This window comes from Trachinotus anak, unplaced genomic scaffold (genome assembly GCF_046630095.1).
Source record: "Trachinotus anak isolate AG129_WGS33_773 ecotype Australia unplaced genomic scaffold, CSIRO_AGI_Tana_v1 ptg000034l, whole genome shotgun sequence".
Lineage (NCBI taxonomy): Eukaryota > Metazoa > Chordata > Actinopteri > Carangiformes > Carangidae > Trachinotus > Trachinotus anak.
The window spans coordinates 1,066,074-1,083,172 of NW_027273885.1; the positions used below are offsets into that span (position 1 = coordinate 1,066,074).

At 47.1% G+C, this 17,099-nt stretch overlaps 2 protein-coding genes across 5 annotated transcripts in view; both read right to left on the minus strand.

Moving 5' to 3' along the window:
• tbx4 (T-box transcription factor 4) overlaps positions 1-12,740 on the minus strand; it is a 58,491-nt gene extending 45,751 nt beyond the window's left edge. Inside the window, exon 1 of the mRNA XM_071471611.1 lies at positions 12,640-12,740. The gene's annotated coding sequence lies outside the window, so the exon portion shown is untranslated. The remainder of the gene's footprint in view (positions 1-12,639) is intronic.
• tbx2b (T-box transcription factor 2b) lies at positions 616-10,076 on the minus strand. Of its 4 annotated transcripts, none has more exons than XM_071471609.1 (8): positions 9,767-10,076; positions 8,697-9,527; positions 7,619-7,886; positions 5,527-5,673; positions 4,488-4,564; positions 4,194-4,363; positions 2,818-3,401; positions 616-2,354 (listed from the first exon to the last, which is right to left on the minus strand). In XM_071471609.1, the coding sequence occupies exons 2-8, from the start codon at positions 9,053-9,055 to the stop codon at positions 1,905-1,907; spliced, it is 2,055 nt and encodes a 684-aa protein (XP_071327710.1). In that variant the 5' UTR covers positions 9,056-9,527; positions 9,767-10,076; the 3' UTR covers positions 616-1,904. The 4 variants fall into 4 exon arrangements, with proteins under 4 accessions (XP_071327710.1, XP_071327711.1, XP_071327709.1 ...); XM_071471610.1 differs by lacking the exon at positions 9,767-10,076 and having other exon boundaries at positions 8,697-9,033; positions 9,117-9,625; XM_071471608.1 differs by lacking the exon at positions 9,767-10,076 and having other exon boundaries at positions 8,697-9,625.
• Positions 12,741-17,099: the final 4,359 nt, after the last annotated feature.

Here is a 17,099-nt window from a genome sequence, read left to right on the forward strand (position 1 = left end):
CTGCAGGGCCCCTGAAGTGACACAAATCACGGACCCCATCTGATCTGACTTCTGCTTTTAGCTGTTTTATTACACAAAGTGTTGAAACCCACGACCAAGACAGACACACAATCTGTCATTGTGTTACTTATGAATGAAGTTATAGTGAAAATAAATTTTTCCTCTTTTGGCTGAGGACTCCAGGAACCCCCTCAAGGATCCCTGGGGGTCCCCAGACCTCACTTTGAGAACCACTGCTCTACCCAACTAAACAATTGTAAACACAATATCAGAGCTGTCTTTTATATTCCGTCCGTTTAAAGCTTGAAATGAGAACATATTTAATATCCACAGCTGCAGCCTCTATGCAAATAGTTTCACCCACAAATTTCACCATCTGATTTAAATGTATTTTAAATTCAACCCAATAATGTTTTCTGTTAAACACGAGGCCGACAGAGGGCGCTGCTGCCCCGCCTGTGTGTGTGTGTGTGTGTGCTGCTCTGAGTAAAAACCTTAATGACTTCATTAAAAAAATCTCTATACATTTCTACAGCAGTTTTAGTGTAAGCAGATGATTATGACAATAATCCTAATAATAACAATAATCATCATAATAATGATCATACGCCTGCAGGCTTTTCAGCACAACGATTTTTTATTGAAATTGTGAGACAATCAAAAAAAAAAAAAAAATACCCGGACAACCAGCATAAACAAGATACTTTCGTCTTTAAATATATTTCTGAATAGATATGAAGGATGCGCCCGTAGGAGGAATTGCTTTGAACGTCTCCAGGCTGGAGTGAAGAAACCTGAGTGCAGCTCCGTGTCTGTTCCTCTGTTTGTCGGTGGGTGCGGACTAAAACATGGCACACACGTTTCCTAAAAATCAGCGACGCTTCATACAATTTGTCAAACCAACAGCGCTAAATAGCTTCTTTAATTTACAGTATATGGTCATGTAAAATGAGAGGAGGAGGAGGAAAAAGCAACGAGTTAAATTCGAAATATATACACGCTAATATACAGCCTTGAATAAATTAATACCAATTGCATATTCTTGGATTTTTAGCTTTATTTACAGATTTTTTTTTATCTTTAATTACATAAATATTTCAGAAACTTTTTTTCTGGCATGAAATGATAAGCGGTTCTTTCTCTTGCAGACGGAACGATCAGCTTCCATCCCTTTTGAAATCATCAGGCCCGGAAAAAAAAGTTTTTGGATGCAGCTTGAGACCTGCCTGTCGGCGCAAGGCGGCTCCTGCTCAGGGGTCAGGGGTCAGGGGTCGGCTCGGGGTCTAAGAACCGGGCCTGGATCCTCAGATGCTTCAAGTCAACACACACACGCTCAGTGTGCGGAGCTCTCAGGCGGGTTAGACCGATATCTGGGGCCGATACTGGCCTCTGTGGTCCACCTCTGATATAATGGATGTGATCAAGTTTGTGGAAATGATCAGTGTTGGTCTCTATGACACTTCCTTCAACTTTTTTAAATACTTTTTTTGGTGATTATTTAGTGTTTTATGTAGTTTTTAATAGTTTGGATGTTTAATTCATTTTTTTTTTTATGAATTAATTTTTATTCCATCGAAGTAGTACATGTGTTCCACCTGCTCTCAGGAGCTGCTGACTCTGACACTCTGGGATTCAAGGAAGAGTTTTGGTGTGTGATGATAAGTCGAACAGCTCAGCTCCACAGGAAACCTTTAAATACTTGTGAATTTGAAAAGGGTAAATTTAATTAAATGGACTAAATTTCACTCAATCTGCAGCTTTGTTCCAAAAAATATCAGTTATCAGCCTTCAACAACCCTTATCGGTCAAACCCTCATCCCACTCTGTAATGTGCTGTACAGGACAGATGCACTTCTAGTCCTCTGGTGTTCAAGCCAAGACTTCTTCCAATTGGAGAGTCTTCATCACTTGGGAGAGTCTGCAGTTGGGGAGGGCTCCCTCTGGCCCTCCAGGCCGCTCACCAGTCTCTGGATGCTTTGCAGCTCATTCACTGAGTCCTTGATGGAGGTTTTGGGGGACGTGGTCCTCCCACTTGATCCTCCTGTCTTGTGGTTGCTGTGGTGCTCCGGGGCTGGGCTGGCCTCCCTGCTGCCCGGTTTGGAGGATTCAGAGCCCGGGTTGAGGCTGCTGGGCAGACCGGTGGTCAGCAGACTGGAGCTCTGAGGCAGCGACACCGGGAGCTGGTAAGGGTTGAAGCGGAGCCGAGGTCGGGACGAGCCCAGGAAGGGGTTCCTGGAGAGGGGGCTGGAGGTGCTGGTGGTGGGGAGGGCTGAGGCCGAGGCCGCCGCTGCAGCCGCTGCCATGTAGGTGTACGGGTACGGGAAGAGGCCTCCGAACGGAGGCATGGGGATGCCCTGCAACATGAAAGGAGAGATCTGGAGTAATTTCCAGTCAAGCAGTCGAACACTTAAATTAGAAACATCCCATAAGATCACAGCAGCACAGCAGCTCACAGATCTGTCTCCTCAGAGGACTTACTACTGATCTTTATGAAAAATAAAAGACAACAAATATTTTATTAATTTGTGTTTAAATTCTTTTCACACGTGAAAAAAGGTTTAAAATGTGATGACCTTGAATTAAATCCTCATGTTTTAACAAACACACAGATGCCTGTTTTTTAGCTTTAATTCTCACATTTATTTCAGCTCTAAATGAGACCCAGCTCTGATTCATGCCAGGTGAAGAACCGATGTGCAGGGTGAGCTTAAGACCGACACCTAATCCTGTCTGAACGCTCACTGTCTGCTCCTGATGACATCAGCTACAGGTGAGCAGGCAAACCAAATCACATTCTGACTGGGGGACCGTCCTTACCTGAGAGGCGAGCATGTGCTGGGACAGATGGAAGGGGAAGGGGTTGGGGGTTCCTCCTGTGCCCTGGGTGGAGAGGCTGCCGTTTTCCAAAGCGCTTGCCCCCGATACAGAGGCCAAAAGATGCCCCATGCCCATAGCAGAAAAGGCTCCGGGGGCCATGGCAAACTGCCCGGGGTGAAACAACAGCGGCGATCCGGTGTTCAGAGGGTTAAAGAACTGCTGACTGTGCAGACCAGACAGAGCCAGGCTTTGTAAGTGGCCTGGGCTGAAGTGCGAGGGGCTCTCAGTCTGGACCATGAGAGGGGAGAACGCGTCCTTACTGGCACTGATGCCTCCAGCCTCCGAGTCCTTTGTCAGTGCGTCCGTGGTGTCCTTCCTGTGCCTGCTCTCTGCTTTGTCCTTCTCTAGGTTCCTTATACTGAATATGGACTCGTCCTTCTTTTCCGCGCTGGGCCTGTCACGCATGCGGTCCTCGCACCTGGAGCTGTAGGGGGACACGGGTTCAGGTCCTGGGCTGTTGGAGGCGGTGCAGTGCTCGTCCTGATGCTCCAGCTCCTGCTCGCTGTCAGTGCACGTTTTTTCATCTGTGACACAGGAAAGAACGTTTAACCATTTATCAGCTCGTCCCCTAAAATACACAACAACCTACACACACACTAGAGTGGCAACAAAAAGCCTGGAGATCTGCACTTTAATGTAGATTTACACTTTCATTTTTAAGAGCAGCAGCACATTGAAATAAAAACACAGGATTAATAAAAACTGAAAGGACTTTGTGAAATAAATTAGTTTGATAAATTCAGGGGCATTAAACACTGGGATCAGACCTAATAACTTAAATATCTGTAACTCCAGTGACAGTTTTACGCACCGTATATTCTCAATTACAGCATTTACATTTAAATTTGAATATTGTCAAAAATCAGATCCACATGTGCAGTGGTTCCATGTAGAAAATGATGTATTTACCTACCAAATATAAAATCTGTCTGAAATGAAATAAATTCAGTAGAGTGGCTGATCTAAGTTAGACTGACTGACAGGTGTGAAACACATGGCTCACATCAGCTGATTTTTTTAAACATTCAAACAGGCTGTCGATTAATGTGAAAGTATATTTTAAAATGTAGTTAATAAACTGGCGCATGTGAATCAGGCTAATTAAAGTAAATAAATATATATTATACATGACATTAGCCTTACCTTGTTGGTTATCCCCTCCACCAAATTACACTCATATTTTTGCCAATTTAAACCGTTCCATTTAAATGTAAAAAGAAGTTCTAAGTGTTATGAGGCCTAGTGAGGCTGGATTTATCCTGGGGTTCATATCTGGGTCAGAACAGTCAGATTAAACCATAGTTAACGTGTCTCACCTCTGCTGGGTCTGCTGAACCTCAGCGGGCTGGTACCGGCGCCCAGCGGGGAGTGCACGGCGTCCCTGCCGGTCGGAGCCTCGCTGGAGGAGTCGTCAGAGTCCGCGCCCTCCCGGTCCGCCTTGCACTGGTCCTCGTACATGCGCAGCGACGGCAGGGTCAGCTGCTTCCTGCACATTGGTATTAACGATGCGATGAGTGATGATACGAAATGTGACGGCGGCGTGGTGACACCACGACCTCGAAAAATAAAAGATGCTGCACACACACACACGCACACACACAGTTTGTTACCTTTTCTCCCGCCTTCCGTTCCCCGTGTCTCTGAATCCTTTCGCGAAAGGGTTGTTGTCGATCTTCAGCTGAGTTATCTGCAAACACAAGGACACACTTCAGGGACGGGACCGGGAGAAACGGTGTTGGACTCAGATCTGCATCATTAATAAAAAGCCTTATTCTCATTGGCCCCTGGAGAGAAACTGTGCCACGAAGTATTTCTCTGTGGGGCCACACACGCCTCCGAGCCCCCAGAAACAAGGCACCACTGGAACAGATGACTATCATATCAATAATTAATAATGCGGTTTGGATCACTGCTGCTCCACGATGCGTCCTGGTGCGGGGGAGCCCGGCGTTGTGGCCCCGCTCAGGGGCCTGCGTGGAGGCCTCGAAAAACGGCGCTTCAGGCGTTTGCCACTTGAGCAGAGACGAGCAGCGGCTGCGGGCCACAGGCCTTTTAAAAGCCCTGTAATCGATTGTGACCCCCCGCCATAAACTTTTACAACAAGACCCCCCCCCCCCCCCCACCCGACCCACCTGGACACAGGCTCCAGTTTAACCCCGTGTCAGAGGATAAAGAGTCAGCGGAGGAGCTTAGAATAATACCATCAAATACACGCACATACAAAACCTTCATTCAAAAACTGTGTATTTTTATAAGCCAAACATCCTATTAAATCCAAACTACGGAGGCCGCCGGTGTCATTTTTACAGAATACCAAAACTAAAATAAAACAGATCTGCTGCAGCACTCTCCGTGTTTACCCGCCTGATTTATTCACCTCTGCTGGAGGTAACAGCTCATGTGTCCACGAGCAGCAGATAAAACACACACCACCACACTGAGGCTGCACGTTTGGATTCACACTCACAAATATCTGCTACACTCGCTGATCCAGGCAGAACAGCAATTTAAAAAAATCAAGTGGGACACGGACGGAGTCCTCTGCAGGGAAATTAGGCGACCTAAAAAATCAGATCAAGTCTCCGGGGCTTGGTGGCGGTGGGGGAGGGGGCAGCAGGCATGGGGACATTTATTTTGAAAGGGACTCACCTTGTCGTTCTGATACGCAGTCACAGCCACGAACTCGGTCTCCGGGAACACGTAGGTCCGGAAGGTGCTGTACGGCAGCTTCAGGATGTCGTTGGCCCGCACGATGTGGAACCGGGGCTGGTACTTGTGCATGGAGTTCAGGATGGTCTGCAGCGACACACACACACACGGTTTGTAGGGAAATATCACCGCGGTTTACGTCTGTTCTGGACGTTTCCTCCACATGAAAACTCGCCAGCAGACGGAGCGTGTTGACGCGGATCATCCAGCCTATTGTTAGGATGCTGTTGTAATTACTGTGTGAGCAGCCCTGTCTGTAATTAGTGCAGGGCGAAGGGAAAAACCTGACCAGGCCACACATGTTGTCAGGGGGACTCAGACCCACAGTAAAACAAATAAGATAAAATACAAAATTCAGATTTGATCCAGTTTCTATCAAAAGCTGCACGTTTACTTTTCCATCCATGTCACATTGACATTAATCTCCTGGAAACAGCCTGAGGCTCTGACACACGTCCGCCTGCACACACTGCACCGTTAGATATGGACTCATTTAATACACAATGCACAATAGATATTTTCAAAAAATTACAATTTATAAATATATGTATATAAAAAATAATTTAGAAATAAATATAAATATATCTAAAAATACAAAAATAAAGTGTTAATTCATGATATAATTTTATAGGCTATATATATCCCCATATACACATAATTATACATATATAAAAAGCTTGTATGTGCTTTTAACTAAATGCAAATTATTTAGACTGATGTGTAAATGTGTTTGTTCTGACAGTCAGATGAACTTCACCAAGTACTTTACCCCCACAGGTCCAATAATTAATATATAAAAATAATAAGGTAAAAATATAATAATAAATAATAATAAAAGTAAAATACACGTTTAACTATAAGGGAAATATTTTAGAAAAAAAACACAAAAACACTGCAGCATCCAGACTTCATGTTATACGTAATTAATATATAACAACACATGTTAATAGCTACTATAATATACTGTTATATATACTACATTACACTATACTGTATTATACTATATAATACTATATTATACTGTATTATACTATACTATATTATACTATATAATACTGTATTATATTATACTATATTATACTATATAATACTATATTATACTGTATTATACTATATTATACTATACTATATTATACTGTATTATACTATACTATATTATACTATATAATACTATATTATACTGTATTATACTATACTATATTATACTATATAATACTGTATTATACTATATAATACTATATTATACTGTATTATACTATACTATATAATACTATATTATACTATACTATATAATACTATATTATACTGTATTATACTATACTGTATTATACTATATTATACTGTATTATACTATATTATACTACAGTGTGGTTACAGGCTGGAGCGGTTTGATGACACATTTAATCCCCGTCCAGCCACCTCTCTGCTCGGTTCTGATGTTTGTGTTTGTTTTTATTGACTATTTCTACAACAACCTCGGTTAAAAATCAAGGGGCTGGGGGCTGGGGGCTGGGGGCTGGGGGCTGGGGGCTCGGGGGGCTCGGGCTCGGGGGGCTCGGGGCTCGGGGTGCAGCCTGCAGGCCCCGGGCTGCTGCAGGGAGCAGGCCCGGGCTCTGGACGTGTGGATGCAGGCTGATAATATTCTGGAGAGCGGCAGGGAAACATAAGCTGTGTGTCGGTGACGGGGGGGTCAGGAGGCGACGAAGTGTCAGCAGCTCTGGACCTGAAGACGAGCAGCGCCTGAAACCGCGGAGGCTGCTCTGTGTTTTCACGGGTCTTCTGGTGTAAATGTTGTGTTTCTCCCACTTCATTATCTCCCTGCCCTGCCTGAACATACCTGCTCTGATTTATTTATTCCCCGCTTTTCCTGCCTGTCTCCTACTATTATTTTGCTGCTGCCAGGACCCGCTTTCTTCCATGTGCTTCATAAAATGTTCATCTTGCCTTAAAACACCTAAAAACATCCTGATCCAACGCAAACACTTCATGAAAACACGACTCTGCTCAGACCAGAAAAAAGACCTGTACTCACAAATCCGTGCTTGTCTGAGATGTTGTTGGTCAGCTTGAGTTTATGGAAAGCAACAGGCTTGGCCATCCACTGCTCGCCGGTGGCCGGGCTGTCCGGGTGGATATACATCCTCTTGGGCATCTCCGGGTCGGCCTTGCCCGCCACCATCCAGCGGGAGTTGTGGAACTTGTAGCGGCAGTCGTCCGCCGCCACGATGTCCATCAGCAGGATGTATTTCGCTTTTTTATCGAGGCCGTTTATCCGCACTTTGAACGGAGGGAACATCCTCCTGCAGAGAGGCACACAGGGAGTCAACACGCCGTGATTCAGCCACAACACAACAACACAGACCGGCATGCAACACTTGCACAAGTCTGACAAAAGACGCTTTGAAGCGCAGGGAAAACACGGCGCTCTGACAAGTGGAAATATTGTAATTGTCAGATATTATTCTCCAGTGCTGCACGCAATTAGGCAGCAGTGAGCGCCACTGTGTGTGTGTGTGTGTGTGTGTGTGTGTGTGTGTGTGTGTGTGTTGTCCAAGCCCTACACTACAAAGCTGAGCAGTATATTTATGACCACAGCACTTCTCGTCCCTGCTTTCTGAAGTGACAGCCTGTTTATAGAAGCCAGAAGCCGCTGCCTCCACGGAAAGCAGATAAAACCCGACTCCAGCTCAGGCCTCGGGCTCGACCAAAGATCCCAAATATGTCCTTTCATCAGTCAACATCTCACAAATATCTCACAATAAACTCGGGATTTAATTCAGTCACTTACTGAAATAAATGAAGCCAATTTAACCCCTAAATGTTTATAATGTTGTTGGGCTGGAACTCCCTTTAGAAACATCTATTTACGCATAATGCGGGGAAACACGCCGGATTCTTGTAGGATCGTGTAGTTTACGTGTGTGTTTTTATTCATGGCACCACAGGCTGGAAATCTGTGGGAGAAGTGTGGACTCCTGAAGGCCTGGAGCGCAGGCTGCCGCCGGATCAGGCTTTTTCAGCTGCTCTAAACTCGTCGTCTGCGGTTCAGACAACCGTGGGTCGTGTCGTGCAGAATAAAATATTCCCGGTTTATCCGGAGTCATTCTTACCTTCCGGACTTGGTAATAACCATCTCCGTCCCGAGTTTATGAAACTGGTCCCAAAGATCCTTGGCTTCCAGTGTAACTTTGGGGTCGTCGTCCACCTCCTCCTCGGGCTCCAGGCTTTTCATGCTGCGGAGATGAGCCGCCTGATGGTGGCTGAGGGCCGGGTGAAGCCCAGCCTCCGCCGCCCCGGCCAGGCTGTGGTCCGGGATGGGCTTGGTGAGCGCCCCGGGAGGCAGGCTGAGCGCCGGGAAGAAGGACGGCTGCGCGGCCGCTAGGAAGGCGGACATGGGGAAGTCGGTTGGCCGGTGTGCGTGGAAAGGGTGATAAGCCATTGCAGTCCCTGTAAAAACTGGATCTCTCATCGGTGCATCCACAAAAACCAAGTGAAATAATGGGTATTTTTAGTGGTATTTCCTCCCCAACCTTGAGCCAGTGTAGGTCCGCGCTTCGTGAGCAGGGAATGTGTGTGGAGCTGCTCAGAGGAGCGCAGCGCTTCGCCTCGACGCCTTCAGGCTGAAGAAAAGAGCCCAGAGTTGTTGTCGGTGTGTTTCCCTCGGTTCCTCCGCCGAGTGCTTCAGTGGAAGCGGCGCTGTGGAGGGAGAGCCCGGCTGCGCTGTGTGCCTCTGAGAGAAATGAGCTGTTTCTCTGCTTCAGTCATCCCACACTGACTGGAGAGATGTGGCCCCGTTCACTGCAGATCTGTGACTATCTCACATGTCCTTCCTGCCTCCATCCCCAGCACTAATGAACCAAGCCCCTTTGATTGCTGATTTTACGCTTTCTGGACCAATTGTGGGCCCCTATAGGCGTGGTTCTGACAGCTCCAGCCAGACTCTAGGAGAGGAGGGAGGGGGGGACAAGAAGGTGTCGGAAGCATTAGCAGTAAGAAAACATGTCAACAGAATAAAATATTAACCAATGACAGGAAAGATCGGGAAATCCCACCCCCATTTCCAAGCCAAACACCGGGTCAGCCCTCAGTTCTTGGCCGGTGGAGGCATCACCTCTCTCGGCTTGCGTTTTTACAATGTCGCCTCCGGAGAAACCAACCTGTGCACTGTCTGAATGCTCACCTTTACCCAGAGGAGCGGCTCCACCTTCCACCTCCACCTCTGTCCCACCACAGTGCCCCGGCTCCGCGCCGCTGCTCGCTCGGTCGCTCTCTATCATAACCGACCTGTAATTATTGCAACTTATCGACTGTTTTGACGCTTATAGGCTGGATCTGCCTCCCGTTAGCTCTATGTTAGCTGTGAGCAGCCTGCACACTCCACTCTCCAGACCCGAGCAGCCCCAGGTTCCCCAGCCGAGAGACATGTATCTGTGCCTTTCCCTGATCGAGCTGACGGGACCGCGGCGGCGGGACACACACACACACACGGCTGGAAAAAACAAAGCCAGATGCAGCGTGGAGGGAAAAGAGAGGAGGACCAGATGAAAGATGATGAATGAATTCAGAGAGGAAAATCAGGCGGCAGGAGACGCGGTGAGTGCTCACTTCCACACTAACTCTGTCCTGTTTGGCTGCAAATAAACTCACTTTTCTGCGAGGATTTTATTTTGAAATGAAGCTAAATAATATCATTGTAATTGCAGCTGTGTTGTTCCGGATGTGCCTTTTCTCTGCACATCAAGCAGGAGTCAGTGCCCGGGCCGGGGCTGAGGTTCAGGCCGTGGCGGCGTCTGATCCCGGCAGGTTGTGTTTTCTAACCGGGGACAGTGCGGGACTCACGGCGGGCCGCGGGGGGGCCCACCCGCCTGATGAGCTCGGACTCAGTTTGCCGAGGAGCCGCGGGGCTCCAGGCGGCTGAAGCGCACCACCAGAACGAGCTGCTGTCTCTGAGTATTTACCCTGAAGTCCTGCATGTGTGGCGCCTCCGGGCCCCTCATCCGCGGCTCCGCTCCGCTCTCCCGCCTCAGTCATGACTCGGTGTCAGATGTGAGATCATTTTTTGGGGAGGGGGGGTGAAACAGCTGCTCTCTCCGGGCAGGATGGGCCGTGATGTCGGCCACGGGCGTTAGTTCGACAAAAACTGAAACAAAAAGTGATAATCCTCCTGAAGGAGACCGTCAGAGGCAACTGCGCATTTCCTATTAACCCCTGTCAGGCGCCGGCTTCCGCTGACGGCGGCGCGGAGCTCTTACCGGCCGTAAAATACCACCTCACTAATATCTATAAATTATTCAAACATGAAATACATCTCCTCACCGGCCGCTGCAGGAGTGTGGAACTCTCAAATTAACTCATTCTGCGTCAGAAAAGTGCGCCAGACGCAGCATGTGAGTGTGATTTCAGAGCATGAAATGTTTGCACGTCTCCACTTTGTGACACACTTGTTGCTCGGCTTCCATCACAGTGATAGAGCCGCGGGTAAAGCCCCACACAGGAGCATCCGCAGCCCACAACCCTTTCTGCAAGCCCAGGAAGCACCTGAGAGCAGGCACAGGTCCCCGGAGCATCAGCCTCCTCCGCCGGCGCAGCCGCCAGCCGCAGCCCGCTCCTCGGTGACCCGGGGAAAAAGGTGCATTTCCAGCCAACCAGGTGGTGGCCGGTGAACATCAGCTTCATGTGAGAATGTAAAATCATCACGAATGTCTCCCCAGTTTCCCTCAGAGTGCCTCTGTGCAGTGCATCTGTTATAATGTGCTCGGACAGCTGACTTGTTTGGAATGCTGCAGCCACAGATTTGTGAAATGACAGAGATGGAGCTGCGCCGTGGGAGCGGCGGCGGCGGCGGGGTCGAGTCTGTGGAGCTGCGTGCAGGCAGCTTTACATGGCAGAAAAAAAGATTAGCAACATATGGAGGTGGATAACGGTTTTTCTGCCGGAATACTCAACTGGGTAATTGTATCAATAATGCTTGTGCAAATTACTCACTATTTATTTGTTCTGTGCCCTCAGCGGCGCAGAAATATCCATTACGCACGATTTAAAAGTCATTAGGTGGAAGGAGGACTTTCTCTGAGCCGCTGGAGGAGCTGCATGCAGGGGCACTGCTCTGACAGACCATCACACTCTCTGTTTTGGGGGAACGGACAGTGAACACGCTCCGAGACGTGTTGGCAATGTCAGAAATGTTTCCTGCGAAAATGCGCCAAATTAAACAAATTAAAAACAACAAATCCACAAGTTGCGGCCTTTAACTTTCTCCTGCGCTGATAGTTTGATAATATATAGATAATTTATGACATTGGGGAAATTTTTCTGAGCTTATCCCCTGAAACTGGTCAAAATAAAGAAGTTTGGCAGCTTAACTTCGACGCACAGTTCGTCAGACTCTGAAAGCTGAGCTGGATTTAAAGTGAATGAACTGAGGTTTTTGTGTGTCCTTGTTGTGTCCGCTCACTACAACACAATGCAGGTGCAGATGTGTAGTGTGCGGCTCCTGTGTGTCCCGGTGATGTGGCCCCTGTGTCAGTGATCCGGGCCAAAGACGCTCTAATTACAACATAACAGGACACTTTTCGCCGTATTCGTCTATAATTGAGTATTGTTGTTTTCTTCCTCCCTCCACATTGTTCCTTTCTTCCTTTCATCGCTCCATCTTCTCCTCCCATCTCCCTGCATCATCTCTGCGGCTATATTTAGCGGCTAGACTGAGGCCTTGGCGCCAGACCGTTTAAGACCTGTCAAAGTCCCTCATATTTCCCCTTGTCACATGGAAACCCGGCGACCAGCGGCCCTCTCCTCCTCCTCCTCTTCTCCTCCTCCTTTTCTCTTTTCCTCCTCCGCCTTCCTCCTCCTTCAGCAACCAGCAGCCCTCTCCTCCTCCTCCTCCTCCTCCTCCTCCTCCTCCTCTTTCATCTCCTCCACTTCCTCCAGCTCCTCTGCACTCCACTCTGCTAAATTAAACATATCAATTCTCACTTGTAGGAAAAGCAAAATGTTTCCTCAACTCCTCTCCAACACACACACACACACACACACACACACACACACACACACACACACACACACTGGACCATATTATCCTGACAAACTCAATCATAAACTACAACCACTAACACCCGGTTACCTGCAGCCCCTCAGCCGGGTTCCCCCTCCTCTTCTCCCGGTCTTGTGTCTGGGCCTCGCCGCTGTGTGGAGGCTGGAGGGGGCCTGACTGACAGGTACACCACCAGCTGGGGGCGCTATAGTGACCCAGGGGAGCCAGAGGAGAGTGACAGAGCTGTCACATCCCCGGGAGGCACAGCCGCCGCTGCCTCCATGCAACACACACACTCACACACTCACACACACTCTCACACACACACACTCACACACACACACTCACACACTCAGACACACTCTCACACACACACACACACACACACACACTCACACACACACACACACACACTCACACACTCACACACACTCACACACTCACACACACTCACACACACACACACACACACACACACACACACACACACACACACACACTCACACTCACACACACACACACACACACACACACACACACACACACACACTCACAGATGGTTTGATTTGATTTCATGTTGGACTGTTTACATTTGTATAATTTTCTTTAATCAGAATAATTCTAACTTATTTTAATTATAGTGAGACTGTGCTGAGGGGCCTCGGGGCCCTGTGGGTGGCCCTGAGGCCCCGGTGTAAAGTCAGCGTGGCCACAGGTGAATGAACACGCGTGAGTCTGCGTGTTTATCCAGTGATAAAGACGCGGGAACCGGATGCGACGCGTTATTCCATATATCAGTTATTAACAGTTATTATTATATGAATGTTCAGATTTTCCATCAAACCGTGAGAGAGAAATCTCGCCTGTTGCTGGTGGGATGTGACTTTCCCGGTGTGGGGCCCCTCAGGGCCGTCAGGTGTGGGGCCTTATTTAAACAACCAGTCCTGACGTGAAGATATTTTTGTGCAATTTTTTGTGTAATTAAAAGAAAAACAATTTCGATTCTTTTGAATCATTTTCTTAAAATCGTTTCAATAATCTGTCACTTCACTTTATAATAATAATAATAATAAAAACTACCTGGTATCGTTTCTGATGCTGCTGGAAATAAAAAGGCCTCTGCACATCAACAGGTTTATAATAATAATTCACCTCCAGAGTTTCTTTATTCATCCGCAAAAACAACAAATCACCGCGACCTTTTCTGAAAATGAATCAAAGCGCAAATCTCTCGATTTCATTGACTTTGTATTTGTGTGTGTGTGTATGTGTGTGTGTGAGTGTGTGAGTGTGTGTGAGTGTGTGTGTGAGTGTGTGTGAGTGTGTGAGTGTGTGTGTGTGTGTGTGAGTGTGTGTGAGTGTGTGAGTGTGTGTGAGTGTGTGTGTATGTGTGTGTGTGAGTGTGTGTGAGTGTGTGTGAGTGTGTGAGTGTGTGTGTGTGTGTGTGTGAGTGTGTGTGAGTGTGTGAGTGTGTGTGTGTGTGTGTGTGAGTGTGTGTGAGTGTGTGAGTGTGTGTGAGTGTGTGTGTATGTGTGTGTGTGAGTGTGTGTGAGTGTGTGTGTGTGTGTGTGTATGTGTGTGTGTGAGTGTGTGTGTGTGTGAGTGTGTGAGTGTGTGTGAGTGTGTGTGTGTGTGAGTGTGTGTGTGTGTGTGTACCTGCGCAGATGTGAAATGAAGGAGGTCTCACTCCTCCGAGCTTCGCCTCAGAGTCGCCGTGTGTGTGTTTCACAGATGTGTGGACAGCACCTGCAGCCGCGGGAACGCGCCTCCGCTCACCGACACACAACACGGAGGAGACACAACAACAACACAACTCACGTCTGCAGACCGAAAGGTCCAAACTAGAGAAACGTTTCATCGTAGTTTGATTGAGTTGATTGTAAAACACCGATATAATCAATTCTTATTTAAACCATGAGAACAGTGAAGTTTAAACTGGTTCAGTCGCATTAACGATGATTCAAATATCCAAGATTTTATTTTAGATGAAATTATTTGCAGCTGTAAAAATTAGTAAAACATCTGCAGATGCGTCATCGTGGAACAAATGATGTCGCGGAATTAATTCAAAGCTGAAGATGAGTTTAGATTATTTCAAACTGTGAATTAATGCGAGCTCATTAACACGGTTATTAACCAGTTTAGTGTAGTTTGTCCTGCTTCCTCTTCCGTACAGGTGAGGGTTTTATCCGCTGCTCAGTGAAGTGACATAAACCCGCGGCGCCGCTGAAAACTGATCAATATAAGATATAAAGGATCAATAGGATCAATATGGCGGATTGATCCAGAAAAAAATCTGCCTCCACCCTGACTGAGCTCAGATCAGTGAGCTCACACACAGGTGCAGGTCTACTCACCTGTGTGTGAGCCAGTACCTCAGATTGTGGTTAAGGCCCTGTAGGCTCCTGTAGGCTCCTGTAGGGCCCTGTAGGCCCCTGTAGGCTCCTGTAGGCCCCTGTAGGCCCCTGTAGGCTCCTGTAGGCTCCTGTAGGGCCCTGTAGGCCCCTGTAGGCTCCTGTAGGCTCCTGTAGGGCCCTGTAGGCCCCTGTAGGCTCCTGTAGGCCCCTGTAGGCCCCTGTAGGCTCCTGTAGGCCCCTGTAGGCTCCTGTAGGCTCCTGTAGGCTCCTGTAGGGCCCTAAACAGGTGGTTTATTTCAGCATCATTTCTCCTGATGAGAACAAATAATGATCACGCTTCAGATTTAAATTGTACAACTCAACAATAATTCAGAAATGAGACAGGTTCAGTTTGATTCAGGATTTATGTTTCCATGGACTCAAAACGAGCTGGAGTCAGTGTGGGAGTTTTCTGCAGCCAGAGGCATCAGCTGATCACTGAGCGAGGACGACACCACCTGATGGACATGTGGACACTTCAATAAACAGCATGAAGCGTTTCCACATGAAGATCCTCCTGCAGCCTCAGTGTTTCTCTCACCCACAGGTCGGACCGGACGGAGGCGAAGGACCCGGCGTGAAGACCAGGATCCAGGGTGAGTCCCACACTGCAGAGGAAACCTCGCTCTGCTGTTCTTACTTCAGCTGCTTCTCAATTTTACATGACTAATAAATAAATGTTCATCTCCCTTAAATATTGTTATCATCCATCTACAGATGATTCTTTTACATCACATTTCAAAATCAACCAGGTCATTTTTTTTCCCGCCTATGTTTTTGTGTTTTTTCTGCAAAATAGGAATCTGTTGGTTTCAGAAAATCTCCAGTGAAATTTAGTCTAGGCCTGGGTTTGTCTTTTATACCTGTTACATGTGAGCAGCTACAACCAGCAGATTTCCCTTTGTGCAGCAAATCACCATAACATTTACAATAAAAATGAGCTGATGTACTTTATTGATCCCAAACTGGGGAACTCCTGTGTTCCAGCAGTGGGATAAAAGAGAAAAAATAACACAATAATTAAGAAAATGGAATAAAATAAAAATATAGGTCAATATCTGTAAAGGCAGAATAAACACAACAGATATAAAAATAATGGGACAAGTGCTTATCTTTTATTCTGCTGGTAACAGCGTCAGATAAACAGGCCTCTGGTATTTTATAGTTAAAGCTGCATTTCATTTAATGAGTGAGGACATACAATAGAAAATTAGAATTTTATTTTCAACCTTAAAAAAAGGCTTTGCTCACCTCAGCGTCGTCACCTGTCGTATCCATGAGTCGTGATTAGCTGCAGGGAAACACAGCAGTGATGCTCCTGCTGATGTAGATTTGGCCGCTCGGTGTTTACCTCAGTGTTGTTGGGCTCAGTTGTGATGGGTCAGATTATTCTGCAGCACAATTACATGAATCAGCGTCGACTGGCAGCTGCTCTAAACGCTCACACTCCCTGAGGTCCAGAAACACTGAGGTCCTTCTGCTGCTGCTTCTGAGACGTGTTAGCAGGTGTCCGGGAAGTGGTTCAGTCCGAGGACGGTGGTTAACCCCCCCCAAAAAATCCACAGCCTAATAACACACAGTGTTCATACTATTGAGTCTAACCTTCACACTGCAGCTTCTGTCATTTAACACAGCCAAGGCTAACATGCTAACATGGAACCTAGCTTCTTTTAATGCTAAAGTGGATGGAGCCTGCTATCATCCAACATAATGTATGCTAACCTGCTAGCATCTTAGTGTATCTTAGTGCATGAATAATGTTGACATGTTGTGTCCAACCTCTGACACTGTTGTTGTTGCTAACCGAGCTGATGCTAATGCTAATGTTTGGTGATGAGGCCACATGGAAACCAGGAGACCGTCTCTGTCTCAGCCTCAGTTCGTCTCAGGGCGACTGATGAACGTTGGGACTCAAACCAGCAGCAGCTTTAATGTCAGGAGTTTTTCTTCATTTATATCTGATGGAGCTGAAACTTTAATCCAGTGACTCACTGCTCGGTCGCTCTAACAGGAGTCACTGAGTTACTGCTGCCTTAAGGTTTAGCTTCAGTATTTAGACTTTGTTCTTGCAGTGAATCCACAGT